The 18144-nt window shown below is 50.7% G+C and overlaps 2 protein-coding genes and 3 non-coding genes across 6 annotated transcripts in view; 2 read left to right on the top strand and 3 right to left on the bottom strand.

The window, feature by feature from the left end:
• The window catches only part of LOC144136707 (uncharacterized), a 48667-nt gene extending 41674 nt beyond the window's left edge, over positions 1–6993 (top strand). For both annotated transcript variants that reach the window (XM_077669249.1, XM_077669248.1), the window contains exons 3-4: positions 1–2368; positions 6148–6993. The exon at positions 1–2368 is cut by the window's left edge and continues 126 nt beyond it. In XM_077669249.1, the coding sequence (XP_077525375.1) occupies positions 1–2368; positions 6148–6350 (2571 nt within the window). In that variant the 3' untranslated portion in view covers positions 6351–6993. The remainder of the gene's footprint in view (positions 2369–6147) is intronic.
• An 837-nt stretch (positions 6994–7830) lies between these two features.
• GABPI (zinc finger DHHC-type palmitoyltransferase GABPI) overlaps positions 7831–18144 on the top strand; it is a 33733-nt gene continuing 23419 nt past the window's right edge. The window contains exon 1 of the mRNA XM_077669253.1: positions 7831–7946. Within this exon, the coding sequence (XP_077525379.1) occupies positions 7885–7946 (62 nt within the window). The 5' untranslated portion in view covers positions 7831–7884. The remainder of the gene's footprint in view (positions 7947–18144) is intronic.
• Positions 10403–10474, bottom strand: TRNAD-GUC (transfer RNA aspartic acid (anticodon GUC)). The gene has a single exon. It is a non-coding gene; the product is annotated as a tRNA-Asp (tRNA).
• TRNAD-GUC (transfer RNA aspartic acid (anticodon GUC)) lies at positions 10948–11019 on the bottom strand. Its single transcript has one exon. It is a non-coding gene; the product is annotated as a tRNA-Asp (tRNA).
• On the bottom strand, positions 15231–15302 carry TRNAD-GUC (transfer RNA aspartic acid (anticodon GUC)). The gene has a single exon. It is a non-coding gene; the product is annotated as a tRNA-Asp (tRNA).

Below are 18144 nucleotides of genomic sequence, written 5' to 3' on the forward strand. Positions count from 1 at the left end.
GCTCAAGCCGAGCCCACGACTCCGACCGGCGATGCAGCCAAGCAGTCTGGCCACTCTCTGTCGAAGAAGCCTTCCGTCATTGGCACAGCTAAAGAAGACGTCCTCGGCGTGCTGGAATCCATGAAGAAGAACGTCGAAGCCGCCAAGGAAGCCTTCTTCGAGAGACCTTCCAAAGCCGAGCAGACCAAGCCGCCGTCGAGTCCGACGAAACCCGCGCCTCCTGTGGACGAAAAGCGCACGGAGCAGGCTGAACCGGCCAAGACGCCAGAAGCCAAGAAGGAAGGCTTCTTCGCAAAATTGGGCTTTACGAAGCCGGAGGAGCAACACGACAAGCACAAGGTCAAGGAAGAAGCAGTTCCCAAGTCCCCCGGAGATGGAAAGAAGAGCAGCGGAATTTTTCATTTCGAATTCAAGAAACAAGCGTCTGCGGAGGGACCATCCGAGCCGCCCAAGAATGCTGCGGCTACGGTCAGTGTGAAAACGCCTCCCGCAGTGCTTAGCACGGCAGATGCTATCAAGCAAAGTTCCCAGGAATGGATGGCTGCTGGCGCGGCCCAAGCTGAGGCTTTGAAGAAAGCCTCTGAAGAAGCGGTGGAAGCTGGGAAGGGTAAGGCGTCGGAGGTCGTGGATGCAGGAAAACAAAAAACTCAGGAGCTCGTAAACGTTGGAAAGGCAGGCGTCGAAGACGTGAAGCAGAAGACGCAAGTGGCTGCCGATTCCGTTAAATCAACAGCTGTGGCAGTCGGAGACCAAGCAAACAAAGCAGCGGATGCAGCGGCGCAAAAAGCGGGAGAGCTGAAAGAGGCTGCCTTAAAAGCGGCGGATGCGGCCAAGGAACAGGCAGCGTCACTCGCCCAGCATGCTCAGCAGTCAGCAGCCGCGGCCGCTGGTTACATGGAAAGGAAGGGAGATGAAGCTGTGCAGTACGGAAAAGCTCAGGCTGACGTACTCGCTCAGAAGTCTCAAGAGGCCGCCTCAGCAGCTAAGTCAAAGGTCGAGGAGCTTAAGGAATCTACAGTCAGTGCTGGGAAGGATGCCGCAGCAGCGACGGCCGCAAAGGCGGAGGCTGCGAAGAATGCGGCTGAACAGACCGTAGCCTCTGGCGTCGCTCATGTTGCTTCAGCAACAGAGAAGGCTAAGCAGACGCTAGAATCTGAGGCAGAGAAGGTCGGGCTCGCCTTTCAGCAGGCCAAGCCTGCGGTTCTCGAAGCATCTGAATCTGTCAAAGAGGCAGCCCACGAAACTACTGATGCGGCAAAATCCGGCGCCGAGTCCTTGAAAGAACAGTCCCAGAAGGCGGAAGGCGTCGCTCACGAAGCACCAAAGAGCGCATTTGAGAGCGCCGCTAGTGCCGTGAAGGCCGTTCCCGAGTTCCTCGGTGAGGTCGTCCATGAAGGCAAGGAGAAAATTGAATCTCTGTTCGCGCATGAGAAGCAGGAAGAGCCAGCCAGGACCCCTAGCCCCATGAAAGAAATGGCGTCGAATGTTCTGGCCGCGGGAATGGCTCAATTCGAATCTCTAGGTCACCAGGTGAAATCCTTCCTTTCTGACGAACCAGAACAACCCGAAGAGGAAACGGGAGGCTCGAGGCCGCTCGACGTTCACACGCCGAAAGAAAGCGTCCGCAGTCCCCTTGACGCCAAAGCGACGGTTGGTGGGGAACGCCCTGTGGCCAGTAAAACGGTTACAATCCAGGAGAAGTCGTACGAACGCGCCGAGTCGCCGAAGGCGCGCTCCCAAGAGGCACTGGATTCGGCCAAGTCCGAAGCCGAGCTGCTCGTGGAACAGGTGATATCTTCCGTCGTCGGAGCCTCGGAGTCGCTGAAGCATTCCGAGAACGACGCCGCTCACAGCGAAAAGGACAGAATCGAGCAGCTCAAGGAGAAGGCGCAGCACGAGTTTGCGCTCTGCCAGGAGAAGGCGCACCAGCTGTTCAGCGACGTCTCATCCGCCGTCTCCGGTGCAGCCACCACGGTGGCGGCCAAGTCGGCGGAGATCTACGACGCCACCAAGAGCAAAGCCCATGCTGTCTCGGAACAGGTGTCAGCGGCGGCGTCGGAGACGACCGAGTCCCTGAAACACGGCATGCACGTTCTGCACGACCAGGCAGGCATGCTCTTGCACACTTCCAAGCCGGAGGCGACCGGCGAGGCTCCGGGAGACTGCGCCGCTGGGTTTCCCGGCAAGCAGTGTGAGGAACCAAAGGAGGCGTCCCTGCTCCAGGCCGACACCCAGCAAGAGAAGCACGGCGACAGGCTAAGCCCGAGCCCGAAACCGGAGGACATTGAATCAGCTGTTGTCAAAATCCAGGCTGGCGTGCGGGGTTACCTCACCAGGAAGAACCTGAACGTCCGAACGCATCAAGATGGTAAGGATGTCATGCCCATGCTTCCGCTGTTTTTTTATTTTATGGTTTGGAGCTGTCAGCATCAATGCTATAGGTTATTAGTACGAAGACTACTGCATCGTTGTTGCGGCCCGCGGCGCCGACTTAGTGAGCTTTGGCGACGCGGAAGGATTCTTTGTTCGCACTCTAAAGTCATAAAGGCTACGCTAAGGCGCCCGTGTGCTGTGCGATGTCAGTGCACGTTAAAGATCCCCAGGCGGTCGAAATTATTCCGGAGCCCTCCACTACGGCACCTCTTCTTCCTTTATTCTTTCACTCCCTCCTTTATCCCTTCCCTTACGGCGCGGTTCAGGTGTCCAACGATATATGAGACAGGTACTGCGCCATTTCCTTTCCCCCAAAACCAATTATTATTATTATTATGCGCGTTCGGCCGTACAGTGACAGTTTTCGTACTCACAGCCCATTGCTCTAAAGGCAGTTGTGTCCGATGTGCAGTCTCTGTCCTTATACATGCAGTGTCTGACTTTATACTCCATCCCTTTTGTTGCCTCCTCTACTGGGGACTGGAAGGCCTACATGCTCTGCGCCCTGCAGACAGCATTTTGTCCTCTAGCACCCAGGCCTATAGCCTTGGCAGCTAAAGCCATTCAGTTGGAGCTATTCAGAAATACTCCATCTTAACTTTATCTTCACCAGTTTTGTAGAAGTCTAGTTATTTAGCATGTTCTCTCGCCAGTGAATAGTTTTGTCCATTGTTTCTATTTCAACGTTACATTACTTTCTTGCCCATCTGCCTGCCGTATGCGGTTACTCACGAGCCACCGAGTCCTCCTCCACGTAGTGTCGACACCACATGGACCGCAAACATTTCACCGCCCATCGTTCCTCCCCTACTTTCCTTGAAAGTTATATACATACTGGGTCATGCTTTTTGCCTTCTGTGCTTCGAACGTTGATCACTCTATATCTCCTGTCACTGCTTCATTACTTGTGTTACATGCGCGCTTCAACTTCCAACTGGCCTTGGCTTTATTTAGTGTGGAATCGGTGCCAGCTGCCAGACATTTAACAATATTTATGAACTTTAGGCCTGGAACTGGGTATCTTGTCTTTCCGGATTTCGCGAAACACTTTATGCTTATTATGCCCAGAGTGGGGCCGCATGCTTAGACAACCGCATTTATTTTCTCTTGGGCAAATTAGAAAAATAGCGAAGCTAGGCGGCCAGGACGAAGCCAGACTTAAATCGCACGCGCTCCTGTGGGAATGCACAATGCATGCCTAGCGTTGGTGGAATGGAATTTCAGTGCGAGTCACAGCGACGATAGCAGACTCGTGCACGACGCCCTTGTCGACTACCACTGTGCGCGCGAGCATCGCTTCACGCATGAACGCCGCAGCGCATCGCTTGTTGGAGGCTTCCGGCTGCGCGGCCTTTGTGCGATATGCCACCGATAGCTTTGCCACATGGGTCATGAACGCATAGCCTGCCGCTCTCCTGTAGGCATTCGTAACACGCACGACGGCCTGCTTGTTACGCAGCGTTCAGTAGTAGCAGTAAAAACATTTTTTTATACGTCTTTATTTCTGCATAAAATAGGCCTAGCCTTGCGGCAGAAATGAGGGGCTTCATGGGGGTGGAGGTGGGGGAGGGGGAGGAGGGCCGGTCTCCAGTTCTTCTTCGAAGTGGGGTGGTCCTGTGGTCGGCTCTGCGAAGAAACGGCCAGGCCCTTCTTCTTCCTTGAAGTATAGGAGAAAAGCCCGCCAGAGCCGGAGTGCGTCCGATGATCCGATGTGTAATGGTGGATCGACCCATTCCTGCAAGGTGCCAGGTCGGTGTCCGCCCAGGGACTGAAGTGCTCGCTCCCGCACCACGTCAAAAGCAGGGCAGCGCCACAAAAGGTGTTCGGCCGTGCCTCTGGCCGGGCATGCCGGGCATTGAGGGATCGGGTATGAGTGCGGGTTGATGAGGTTGAGCTTTGCTGGCGACAGAAGCTGGCCATTCTGGGCGCGGCGGAGGAGTACCGCCTCTACCCTTCGGAAAGTTCTTGGTGGGCGGCGGTATAATTGCTCAGGGTTCGCCACGTGCTGGAGGATGCGGCGGCGATAGCATTGTGCGCGATGCCATGTCTCGGCCCTATCCATAGGAGGTGACGACGGATGTGCAACGTCATCACGGGCCCAAGAAGCGGAAACGAGTGTGCATCCAGGCAAAGGTGCGGAAAGAGCTGCAGCGCGCGCTGCCTGGTGTGCCTTTTCGTTTCCAGTAAAAACATTTATTTCGGAAGGGAAGAGTCAGGCCATAAGGGGTGGTGGGGGAGAGATAGATTTGGAGCTTCAGTGGTCGATCTTCCCTATTCCAGGACCCCGCAGGCCGCCGCCTTGGCCCTCGTCACCAGCATGAGCTGTGTGCTCAAGTTGGAGTCATTCAGGAGGGACTCCCACTGCTCTAGTCTAGGGCAGCGTTTAGTGCATAGGTTTTGGTAGTCGTACCGAAATTGCACTTCAGGGCACACTGGGAGCATCATCCTTCAGGGGACACTGGGAGCATCATCATCACCAGATTTTCGTTGTTAATAAAATCCCATAGGTGGTGGGCCTTTCATGCATCCGGTGACATTTATTCGGCAGAGAAAGACATGCGCTGTCATCGGTGAAGAATTTGGAGTCTTTTTGTTTGTTTCCTGCCGCTGCTATTCAGGCTTGTGACGTTGGCGATGACGTCGGACATCGTGGATTTGCTTTGTTTCATTTTCCACGTTTACTTTTTCTTTTCATCTTGCGCGCTAAGGTTGCACTAGCGGTGATATAAAAGTTACCCTAGTATTCAGGCGCATAATACTTCGTTTTCTGTCTATGGAAAAATAATAATTCCTGAAGTCGCCGCGTAGCGTACTTATAGAAACGGCGGGTGGTCACAATACCTATCATTCTTCGCTGTTTTCTAGTTCATAGTTTATTTCGTTTCATACTATAAGGGCAAGAAGGCACGATACAAGCGAGTGTGCAAAAACAGTCTGGCTGGTGAGAAAGTTAAGAGATATGCTTGTTGTATTGACAACTTTTAACTTCGCAGTGACCCAGATGGCCACAATATGTGTTGGCGGAAGGCGGTTCCAATCACTGCTCCTTCTCGAGACGAAAGATTCACTGTCATGCTTATTCCAGCAGGATGGGCCGATTTTTTTAAAGCTGTGGTCAAGGCGAGACGAGACGTACAGTAAGGCAACATTTATACTACAGCAGTAGAGCACTGCATGTGACATGAGGATGTCGTACAAGATCCAATCAGCAGCTTATAGCTCCTTTCTTCTACTTTCTGTAACATTATTTCGCATTGAAAATGCAGTACTTGCGTCCTGCGATCAGCGCCATCGTAAAAAAAATCATTGCTTTCATATATGTTTTAATGACGTTGACTTCTTTAGCATAGCTGAGGGGGGGGGGGGGGGGGGTAGGGAAGATGTTAAAGGATCAAGGAAAAAGGGCAGCACACATCTTACGGCGCCTGTGCCACCTCAGACGTATAGCGAAGCTCAAACGTTGACTCACAGCCGGGGAGAGCGCGAACGCACGACACTATGCTCTTCGATTTCCGCACCAATTCCGCATCCTGCCGGTGTCCAACTGTAAAGAGCGATTAAGGGCTACGTTATGGGCGGAAAAGAAATCAAGGCGCTTCACGACTGCGCACCAGGACGAAACCAGGCTGCGCGCGAAAGCTTCGTGCTCCCTACGCGTGCCGCAGTTGGTCACTTTCTCCGGCCTGACCTCTCTGTCCCGTGTGATTGGTGCAGGAGATGCGTCCACGGGCAACGCGACACATACGGAGCAAGTGGCGGCGGTTGGCAGCATCAGCGACCCGTCGGACACTGAAGCGGCGGCGACCAAAATCCAGGCGGCCTTCCGGGGCTACATGGTGCGCAAGGAGCTGAAACCGGACAACGGGCCCAGCAGCGCCGTGAACAAGGAGGAGAGGGAACTAGTCGAGTCGCGCTAGGCGCCTCGAGGCATGCAGGCAGCTCAAGACATGCAGCTCGGAAAATTTCAGCCAATCCGAGAAAGAAGTGCCTTCTTCTTCTTATCTAACACCATGTTCCTTTGTGTTCTTATTTCAAGAGAGTGTTGAAGGGAGAAAAAAAAATGTGCAGAGAGTCTATAGTGCGTGTGATTGCGTGTTTGTACAGAGCTCTTAGAGTCGTTTTTGACGCCAAAGGCATTCGCGTCGACCGGACAACACGAAGAGCTATAGCTCGTATAAAAGACGTCTTGCCCTAAGGTCTACCTCTGTTCCGTTCTTTTTATACTGGGCCGCTTGTACGCGTGGCGTTACTACGCTGATCGCAGATTTACGCATTGGTTACTTTTTCGGGTAGACAGCTCCGGTATTCCGGAAATGCGCGTGCACTGCCGACACGCATATAGACGAGAAGCACGCCGTTTCCTTGCCCTGTTGTGCGCACCGGCTGTCACGTGAACTCACCACCCAGAGCGGACAGTCGCGCAAGTTTTTGTCCGTGTGCCTTCTGTATTGCCACTTGTTACGACGAACACACGAGCGCGAGAATAAATGTTAACGAACGCCTTTTTTTTTTGCTGTTTCATAAGTTTCGTAATAAATGTGAACAAGTCCTAAAAGAGCATGTGTTGTCTTTTTGCCATTCATGAGACATTTCTCGCGAGGGATGGTGGGTGGCGTAATGTGTTGGGATCAAAGATGAAAGACATGCTGGCAGGAAAGTAGGATGCATACACAAAATCTTGTCGCTGCGGCACGCTACAGAACTGCGGTTGTGGAGCGGCTATACTTTCGGACGCTCGAAGCAAACCCCCGAGGACCTGTGACGAAAATCCGGATTGGTCCAAGAGGGTCGTGACGTCACTACATGACCTGGCGCGGGTAGTTCAAACAGCACTCGCCGATCATACAGTAAAACAATGAGAACGTCGGGGCATAATTCCTCATGGGTCTAAAGGGCTGTGACGTCATTCCACGCAACAGTACGGGTATGACTGCACTGCAGAGAGAAAAGCTTTCCACTGGGCAGACGCATCCTAAGTGCGGCAGTCAGAAAGACAACGAGAATGACTTCCAAAATATGCTGTTTATTGCATATACGCCCACAAAGAACTGAATGACTCGGCGGCGGTGTAGCAGCGACCGTGCTCGGCAGTAATCGAACAGAATGCCTGTCGCTCTCGGTCACGCTCAATTTAAAACTGGCAAGGAACCATCCAGATAAGGCGCCAAAGTAACTACAACTGCCAGGAACAGCACGGAAGCAATCGCTCGTGGCTGCGATCATCGGAGGTAAGTCTGGTCGCATTTCACATCTCAAATGAAATGATAAAGCCGAGTGTCCGCGGCTTTATCATTTCCAACCAAGAGCGCAGAGATTAGTGGCAGTATTGCTATGTGATAAGCTATAGTACTCAGCCACTCCCAGCGCTGCCATCAGTGCTGGTACAGTTGAACAGGAGTGTATCAGTGGTTTCTCAAAATATGCGGTTTGCTCGCACCATGCGGTCAAAGTATGTTTACGCCCTGCCCCTTGGAGCCACCTCCACATAGCAGGCAAGGACACTCCTCTGTCAGGTATGCGATGCTTAGCCTGACAATAGCCACGCGCCAATGTGTCGTCGCGGTATACCTGCCCCGCAACGCTCTCTTTTACGCGTCCCTATTCCTGGGTGATCCCTTTAAGGTGAACTAGGCTGCTCCACATGCTGCCTTCTGTCCAACACTATGGCCAATCTCGGTGACCTTCATTACCCACGTGTGGGCAACCAGTATTCCGGCCCGAGCTGCAGCCTCAACCCGCCTACTTAATTCTACAACTTACCGTATGCCATCAAATCTGCACATTCAAGGGCCAGGCGAGTCGTTTATTGCGCTCACGATCGGTACCCAGGGTACTACTACCTGATGCGAGACGCTTCATGTGAATGGCTCTGCATGCTTCTTTTTTCTGGGGGGGGGGGGGGGGGGGTAAATATCTGGCGGCATTTCTAAACTCAAATCCGGGTACAAACAGGGTTATTCGGTAAAAAAAGTTCTACAACTCTGGTTTGTGTCGGACAAGCTTTGCAGCAAAAGACAACTTACTTGATGTAATTATCCTGCGCAAGCACTTGCACAAGCGAGGAATTTTCGCTAAGAGTAACGTCGTTGTCAAGGCTTTTAGACAAATTACACTCCGCAAGCGGACACGTTTGCAAAAGTCTAGCAACAAAGGACGACATCCACGCATGCATCCTTTGTCATAGTGATTAATTTTGCCAAATCTTGCTTGTAATCCGAGCATAGCATAAAACCAAGCCTGCCGGAGTTGGTCCTGGAATGGTACGGGAAAGATCCTGAAACTTGTTCCTCGGGTCATTCTAAATATCCCGGTTGGACTGCTTGAGGACTAACTGAGGATGTCCGAACAGCCCGACTGAGTCATCTTGAGGACGCGCTGTGGACAACTTTGCATTGACTGGGCTGTTTGCGCGGCCCAACTGGGCCGGAGCGCTGACGGAGCCCGTGACACATACGGCCGTAGCGCTCAGCTGCCGGAAGTGGAATCACTATACTACGAAAGATGAGAGGACGCCGAACACAGCTGCTTGTCATAGAGAAACGCGCTCTGCATTAAGTTCCGGAACAAGGCAACAGTGGTTAAAGGGGCCCCGAAACACATTTTTAGTGCATTGTTTTGCCTGTTGGTTGCACAGAAGGAGTTTTAGTGATGCTATTAGCATCGGTCGTGCCGCGTATACTGCGGTTTTTAATATTTTAATTATCTCGCAAAAACAAATTCGTGGCGCTGACGGTGTCACCATACAGTGGCAGTTTTTAGCAGCGGATATGACATCACTTAGTTGGAGCTTGATGATTGGACAAAGAGTAAATATACTGCAAATTGTGTTAATAACTAAAGATACGTTTTGTCAAGTTTTTGTGTTTTATATTACATTAACAAAAACAACTTGTTTGCCTTATATAAAAGCACTGTAAAGCAAGTAAAACAAAACTACACCACCAGAGGCTGCAGCTACTTTTTGCATCGAAGGACTTTGCGCCCCTCTGTAAACATCCTACGACCTAGCACTCAACACTTATGGCTACCCTATATATCTCTGAGAGTGGATTTGCGGTATCGATTCGATCGAGCCATTGCACTCTAAAAGCGTTCATTTCGGTCCCAAGGATGGATGCGTTCGTTTCACATTTAGCAGGCAGTGCGCATCGTCAGCTTGTGGAGGATCACCGGGCGGCGGCGCCTGATGGCGCCACGTTCCCGTCAGCAGCGCGCGCTCCTTGCTCGCCGTGACCAACCAGCGCGCCAGGAGCGACGGGCGATGGTAGGCGGTAAGCAGTAGCGGTACGCGCTATGCTAAATGTGTCTGGTATCTTGCGCTGGCTGTCACACCGTCGCAGTATCTCGCGCTCGAGTTCAGATCCATAAGTAAGGGAACGTCACTGATCAGTGTTCCCTTCTGCGCCGTCGACGTGACGATGAAGCATCGCTGGGTCAGCTGGGCGTTCACATGGTTGTTGTAACCATTCAAACGGCGCTGCCAGCCTTGGCATGAACGAGTTACAGAGAACAGGCCATCATGGAGTGCAAACTTCCGCCACGTGCTCAGATAGGCTGTTTTGATTGGTCGCATTAAGTGTCGTCGTTGGGAGAGTGAAATGGGAATGGGAAGCTGCGCGATAATCATGTTGAGGGCAGCTTTTTGTTTGTATTTTGAAATTTATTCATTGAATAAATCTCGTTCCTATGCATCGATCCTCGTAATTATTTTTGAGTCAGCATCTGTGTGACATAAAGAATCCATGTGAAGTGTAACCGGCATCAGTTCAAGCAATGTTTCGCAGCCCCTTTAAGCGATAAGTGTGCAGTGTACAGGAAGCGTAACGAAAATGCTGAGAAAGAAAAAAAAAAGAAGCTCCCCGTCGGGGAATCGAATGCCGGTACAGAAACTCGCTGTGCATTCAGTTCCGGAACAAGGCAACAGTGGTTAAGCGATAAGTGTGCGTAACTGAAAAACAGAAAGAAGAAACTCCCCGTCGGGGAATCGAACCCCGGTCTCCCGCGTGACAGGCGGGGATACAGACCACTATACTAACGAGGAGAGATAGGGAAAATGGCATCACAACCCGAAGTGGTGTAGACAGAAACTCGCTGTGCATTCAGTACCGGAACAAGACAACACTGGTTAAGCGATAAGTGTGCAGTGTACAGGGAGCATAACGGAAAGGCAGAGAAAGAAGGAAAAAATGGCCTGGCTTAGCTTATGGTTAAGCCTAGGATGCGAAGCATACGTCGCTTGGCAAGCCGTACTTCTCGTTCTTCTCCCGTTTTTTTTTTAATTTTTTTTTTGGGGGGGGGAAAGGAAATGGCGCAGTATCTGTCTCATATATCTTTGGACACCTGAACCGCGCCGTAAGGGAAGGGATAAAGGAGGGAGTGAAAGAAGAAAGGAAGAATAGGTGCCGTAGTGGAGGGCTCCGGCATAATTTCGACCACCTGGGGGATCTCTAACGTGCACTGACATCGCACAGCACACGGGTGCCTTAGCGTTTTTCTTCCATAAAAAAAAAAAAGCTCCCCGTCGGGGAATCGAACCCCGGTCTCCCGCGTGACAGGCGGGGATACTGACCACTATACTAACGAGGAGAGACAGCGAACATCGCTTCACAACCCGAAGTGGTGTAGATAGAAACTCGCTGTGCACTCAACTACCGACCATGGGCAAAGAGTGAGAGAGAAGGTTTATTGACTTGAAAGGCAGAGAGGTTGGCCTGAACGATATCTGGCCTGCTACTATGCACTGGGGAACGGGAAGAGGAGAAAAAAGAGGGTCACGATGGGGGGTGATGATGGGAGGAGGTAGACGACAAAAATACATAAAAAATGCACACTTTCTAACATCACAAACGCGAGGCAAGGTCCGTGTCGCTTAAAAAGCGTGAGAGCGCTCGCGTTGCTTGTACAGTTTTCAAACGATCTGGCGAAGCGCCAAGGATCAAATCCTGCGATGGGGGCCTTGTGTCCACAGACCTCAAAACAGATGCAAGCAAAAGTATTTCGTGTGTATATGCTGGACACACCACTAAAACATGTTGTATAGTCTCTTGCACGCCACATGTCACAGTCCGGGGAGTGGTGGTGGTGGTGAAAAGCCTTCATTGAAAGAAAGAGATGAGGCTCTCTAAAGAGCCCCGCAGTGGGTGGAGTCCTTATTCCGGGACCCCATTGGTCGACCGCCAGCTTAGCCCTCTTGACCAAAGCCTTTTGGGCCTGAAGGTCCGAACAGCCAAGCAGGGCCGCCTCCCATTCCTCTCTGGTAGGGTTGGGGTGGGGGGAGAGAGCTGAGTTGCGCTGGCAAGCCCAAACCATGTGGTAGGTGTCAGCCACCTCCCCACAGTGTTTGCACCTGCCAGTCAACGCAGGATCGAAGTGTTTAGTACTGCCGGGCACAGCATTGTGTTCGTGAATAATCGGAGTAGAACGCGTTCGTTTGCTTTCCCCAGTCCCTTTGCAGGGGCCGGGTAGAGGCGATGCCTATCCTTATAATAGGATGTGATAGCTTTGAAGGAGAGTAAGCCGCTACCTTCAGGTTCCAGGTGCTCAGGAGCCAATGGGAACGCCCGGTGAATGAGTGCTCGGGCCGCCGCGTCTGCAGCTTCGTTTCCTGCTAGGCCCTGATGGCCCGGAGTCCAAACCAGGCAGCGGGGAGTAGGATCGGTATCCCGGCTGCACTTCCTTAGTATTCGTTCAGCTAGTGGAGTTATCCAGCCAGCCTCATAATTGCGACATGCCGAACGCGAGTCTGTTATTGTGTGTTTGGATTTTGAACCAGAAGCAGCTAGGGCGATGGCAACCTCTTGAGCTTGTGTTGTGCCTGGGGCCCGAGAGCCCATCCACCTGTATTTCTTGATGTATGACCGCGGCCGTGTACCACCCCCCGTGGGTCGGCCCAGCCACATCTACGTAAAAGACGCCATGTTTGTTGCCATAGTGGTGCGCTAAGGCTTCCGCCCTAGCCTGACGACGACCACTATGATCCTCCTTGTCCATCTTAGTGGGGAGGGGTCGAACTCTGACGACGCGTCTCCAGAGTTCGGGCACTCGGACCCGCTCCTGAATGTGAAAATCATGAGTCCGCTTGTCCTATTAAGTGCAAGTATTTGCGCGTGAAGGCGACATTTAAACGTAATTTATGGATTACGCATGCAATAGGGCGTGCCATCAAATCTGCACATTCAAGTGCCAGGCGAGTCGTTTATTGCGCTCACGATCGGTACCCAGGGTGCTACTACCTGGTGCGAGACGCTTCATGCGCATGGCTCTGCATACTTTATTTTTCTGGGGGGTGGGGGTGGGGGGTAAATATCTGGCGGCATTTTTAAAACTCAAATCCGGGCACAAACAGGGTTATTCGGTAAAAAAGTTCTACAACTCTGGTTTGTGTCGGCAAAAGCGGTTAAGCGATGAGTGTGCAGGGAACACAAGAAAGATGGAGGCAGAGATGAAGAGGAAAAAAAAATTAAGCTCCCCGTCGGGGAATCGAACCCCGTTCAACCGCGTGACATGTGGGGATGCTTACTGGCCACTATACGAAAGAGTTTTTTTTTTAATTCGAAAGCATTCCACGGCTCATGCGTGACCTCACACGTCAGTCAGAGTTAATTGACGCAATGAGTCTTGAAGTTGATGGTGTAGATGAAATCCGAGCGATGGCATCACTGGCTGACCTCATTGTGGTGGCAGCATTCCCGACTGCATTCGCAGCAAAATTTTGAGCACCCGTTCGTCGTACAGCGTTGCGAGTTGTCTCATAGCATTTCTCTTTGCACATAGCTTACATGTTTGAGTCAAGTTGCAGGCTAGCTTGCGACAGGGGTTCAGAGTAATGGCATATACACCTTCAATTGCATAGATGCCGAGATGTGAGATCTAACGCTAAGGCGCCCGTGTGCTGTGCGATGTCAGTGCACGTTAAAGATCCCCAGGTGGTCGAAATTATTCCGGAGCTCTCCACTACGGCACCTCTTCCTTCCTTTCTTCTTTCACTCCCTCCTTTATCCCTTCCCTTACGGCGCGGTTCAGGTGTCCAACGATATATGAGACAGATACTGCGCCATTTCCTTTCCCCCAAAACCAATTATATTGAGATCTACTGCGCCCTTTCCTTTCCTCAAAAACCAATTTTCGTATAAAATTGTGACGTCACCGGAAATGCCGAAATGGTGCATTATTTAATTTAATTGGGTTTTGGGGAAAGGAAATGGCGCAGTATCTGTCTCATATATCGTTGGACACCTGAACCGCGCCGTAAGGGAAAGGATAAAGCAGGGAGTGAAAGAAGAAAGGAAGAAGAGGTGCCGTAGTGGAGGGCTCCGGAATAATTTCGACCACCTGGGGATCTTTAACGTGCACTGACATCGCACAGCACACGGGCGCCTTAGCGTTTTTCCTCCATAAAAACGCAGCCGCCGCGGTCGGGTTCGAGCCCGGGAACTCCGGATCAGTAGTCGAGCGCCCTAACCACTGAGCCACCGCGGCGGGGCAAATGGTGCATTATGCCGTAACTGGAATGCCGAAGTGGTGTAGCATGGCGTAACCGGAAATGTCAAAGTAGTCTAGTATGTCGTAACCGGAAATGACGAAATGCCGGCAAGTACAAAAGCACCAGAACCGTGTCGGTTCGTTTGAGTTCGAAGCTTATGGACTTCCATTTTAGCAAGAACATCCATCCCTTCAATCACTTCATCGCAGAAATTATTGAGGCTGTTACGTAGCTTACATTCTCAACAAATAACTGCACACCGGGCAGACGTCTGGTTTACAATTTCTTAGTGCCATTCGACTCCACCAGATTACATGCAGGCCGAGAAGAAAAAAACACGTCATGGGGAATCAACTCCTTGTTAACTGCAAGAAACCGAATACCTTTGGGTGTGAGCGGGAGGTATTGTTAAGGTTAGGTTGCAGGGCTTCCCAGAATACAGCGTTCTAGCAATTGAGAAATACATCTTCGAAACTCCCTGGTTTCCTGCATAGAATGCACTTAGTCCCCCATGGCAGGAACATGCCACTTTCTTGTAGCCATGTTTTGACAGGCAACGTATTTGTATGCTGTTTGAATAAGTTTCTAACTCCCGCTGGGATCATCATTTCCTTAACCCGTTTTAAGACATCTTTATGTATGTATATCTTGGCCTCCGCTGTACAGGGATACATTAGTTCTGGAAACATGATGCCTATTATATCTGAATTCAACTGTTTGCGTTTCACTTTGTTGATGTACTACTCCATTGAAAATCACGCTGTCAGAAATCGACAAGCACTAACGACTTCCCGAAAGCACCCGCTAACAGCGTGTATGAGCCTTTACAAGAAACGATTGTGTTTCGAAGAGCAAACGAGAGGCGCTGCTGCAGATATGTGCGAATGGTCGTGTTGACCTTAAGAAAAAAAAAAACGGGACACCAATTGTTTACAATGAGTTGGGTAGCGTCAGGCACACACCACCTAAAGGCCTGAAAAGGTTGTCACGACTTGTTCTCCCAGAAGATCTGAGGGCACATAAGTCAGCTTACGTGCAGGAATGTGAAAGCATTGAACTTTCGAGAACGCGGTTTTTGTTTTCCCCGATGGCAGTACGCATAGTATTTGTATTTTTTCTGTTATTTTCCTTACATTAGCTCTATTCCAAAATAAAACCTGGAATGTGTAATTAGGAGGGGGTCTCGAAATACTGCCTTATCATAGAGGAACTCCCTGTGCACTTGACTATTGACAATGGGCATACAATGGCTTAGGGAAAGTTTGAAGCATACAAAGAGCAAAAGAGAGAGGCAGAGAAGGAAGAAAAAAAATTGCTCCCCGTCGGGGAATCGAACCCCGGTCTCCCGCGTGACAGGCGGGGATACTGACCACTATACTAACGAGGAGGGATGGCTTGGAAGGCCTCAAACTGTCCTCTTATCATACGGAAAGTAGTAAGTGGTTTTATTACACATACTAATAGAAAAGAAGGAAAAGATTTTGGCTAGCCCCCGAATGTGCCATCGCTACTGAAGCACCTGAGCTGGGGCAGCGGAAATAGAGTATAGCAGGCAGAGTGGAGAAATGAAATGAAAGGGGTGAGGGGACCGGGAGAGAGGATAGGGGGAGAAACGCGCGGCACACAACTTCCGAACAAGGCCATGGCGGTTAAGCGATAAGTGTGCAGTGTACACAGAGCAAAGGAGAGAAGAAAGAAAAAGAGGAGGAGGAAACAACTTTATTGACTTCCGAACTGGGTCAGGTAAGAAGTTTGGGGGAGGGGGGGGGGGGGCGGTTTGGGGAAGAGGAAGGCGGTGGGCCCTCAGAGCGCTCTAGGTGGCCGAAAATCCTTGGGCTTCGGCGACCCCCCATGGCCAAGCGCACGGTCCGGATTTGATCTTCCTGCCGTGAGATGCGCAGAGCTGCCTACCAGCCGTGGTGGCTCAGTGGTCAGCGCGCTCGGCTACTGATCTTGGAGTACCCGGGTTGGTTCGAACCCGACCGCGGCGGCCGCGTTTCGATGGAGGCGAAACGCAAAGGCGCCCGCGTGCTGTGCGATGTCAGTGTTCGGGTGGTCGAAATTATTCCGGAGCCCTCCACTGCGGCACCTCTTTCTTCCTTTCTTCTTTCCCTCCCTCCTTTATCCCTTCCCTTACGGCGCGGTTCAAGTGTCCGGCAATATGTGAGACAGATCCTGCGCCATTTTCCTTTCTCCAAAAACCAATTTATTATTATTATTATTATTATTATTATTATTATTATTATTATTATTATTATTATTATTAGAGCTGCCTCTCATCGCTCCTGTCGCTCAGCCCCTTCAAAGGGCGGGTAGGGTTGTTGGGGCAATAACAATATACCGGGTGTTTCAGTGGACACTTTCAAAAATTTTTTAAATATACTTTTTAGGGTAAAAATATGGCTTTTTCGGCATAGTATTACCAGTGTTGGCGGACACCAGAAAAACCAGTGAATCGTCTTAAGTAGTAAGCTGGTTAATTAATTGTTAATAATTAATTGTTCAAGTAGTAGAGTTAGGCGCCCAGTTGCAATTAAAGATTGGTCGCCGGTCGTTAGCAATAGCCATATCAGTTTTTAAAATTTCGAAACGCGGTTACCCTCATCGCTGCGGCTCGAACAAAATATGGCTGCACTACAGTGCCTAGAATATCCTAGGCACTATAGCTGTATTGTGCGAAAATACATACGCTATAGTGCCTAGAATATACTAGGATATCCTAGGCACTATAGACCTGCTTTCGAAAGCATGCAGGCAAAGCAACCCCTCCAGAGCACTTCGTAACTAGTCGAAAAAGCCAAATTTTGTCGAGCCACAGCACCAAGGGTAATCGCGTTTTCAAAATTATAAATACTGATATGGCTATTACTGACGAAGGCTATAACTAGGCGTCTAACTCTACTAGTTAAAAAGTTAATTATTAAAAATTAGTTAACCAGCTTGCTACTTAAGACGATTCACCGGTTTCTGGTGTCCGCCAACACCAGTGATACTATGCCGCAAAAGCCATATTTTTAGCCCGAAAAGCCTGCTTTTGAACAATTTTGTGTTCTCGGGTTCAAACCCGACCGCGGCGGCTGCGTCTTTATGGAGGAAAAACGCTAAGGCGCCCGTGTGCTGTGCGATGTCAGTGCACGTTAAAGATCCCCAGGTGGTCGACATTATTCCGGAGCCCTCCACTACGGCACCTGTTTGTTCCCTTCTTCTTTCACTCCCTCCTTTATCCCTTCCCTTACGGCGCGGTTCAGGTGTCCGCCGATATATGAGACATACGGCGCCATTTCGTTTCCCCCAAAGCCAATTATTATTATTATTATTATTATTATTATTATTATTATTATTATTATTATTATTATTATTATTATTATTATTATTTTAAAGTGTTCGCTGAAATACCCGGTATAAGAATAAAGTCCGCACGCGCTCTCGAACAGAGACAATGAGGTGAAGCGTCACCTGGATTAATTAGGAAATTAAGGTAATGGGACTGCATAGTGCTCGTTTGTAATCGACGCCAAGCAACTTGCTCGGCCTGGGACAGGGAGTTATGCGGGGAAGGGTACGTAGCTGAGGCGGTAGGCATTCACGCGCGCTGCGAAAGGAAGGTAGACCGTCCGCGGCCCGCTTGACGAGTGCTCGGTCGTGTTCATGGGCGGCTGCATTCCCGGGGTGTCCACAGTGCTAGGGTGGCTTAACAGTGCGTTGGAACCCATAGGATGGTGATTACGCGTTGGGGAGGCGGTATGAGTTGGAGGATACGGTAAGCGGGTGCGTGGATTCGGCGCATAGTGAAGTTACGCATCGGCGTTTTTTAGTCTGCCCCGCCGCGGTGGCTCAGTGGTTAGGGCGCTCGACTACTGATCCGGAGTTCCCGGGTTCGAACCCGACCGCGGCGGCTGCGTTTTTATGGAGGAGAAACGCTAAGGCACCCGTGTGCTGTGCGATGTCAGTGCACGTTAAAGATCCCCAGGTGGTCGAAATTATTCCGGAGCCCTCCACTACGGCACCTCTTCTTCCTTTCTTCTTTCACTCCCTCCTTTATCCCTTCCCTTACGGCGCGGTTCAGGTGTCCAACGATATATGAGACAGATACTGCGCCATTTCCTTTCCCCCAAAACCAATTATTATTATTATTATTTTTTAGTCTGAGAAAATGCATTCAGCCTGAGTGTGAGCAGTTGCCAGAGCAATGGCGGCTTCTTCCGCCTCGACTGGTTGGCTACCGATGG

The sequence above is a fragment of the Amblyomma americanum genome, chromosome 6 (genome assembly GCF_052857255.1).
Source record: "Amblyomma americanum isolate KBUSLIRL-KWMA chromosome 6, ASM5285725v1, whole genome shotgun sequence".
NCBI classification, from domain to species: Eukaryota; Metazoa; Arthropoda; class Arachnida; order Ixodida; family Ixodidae; genus Amblyomma; species Amblyomma americanum.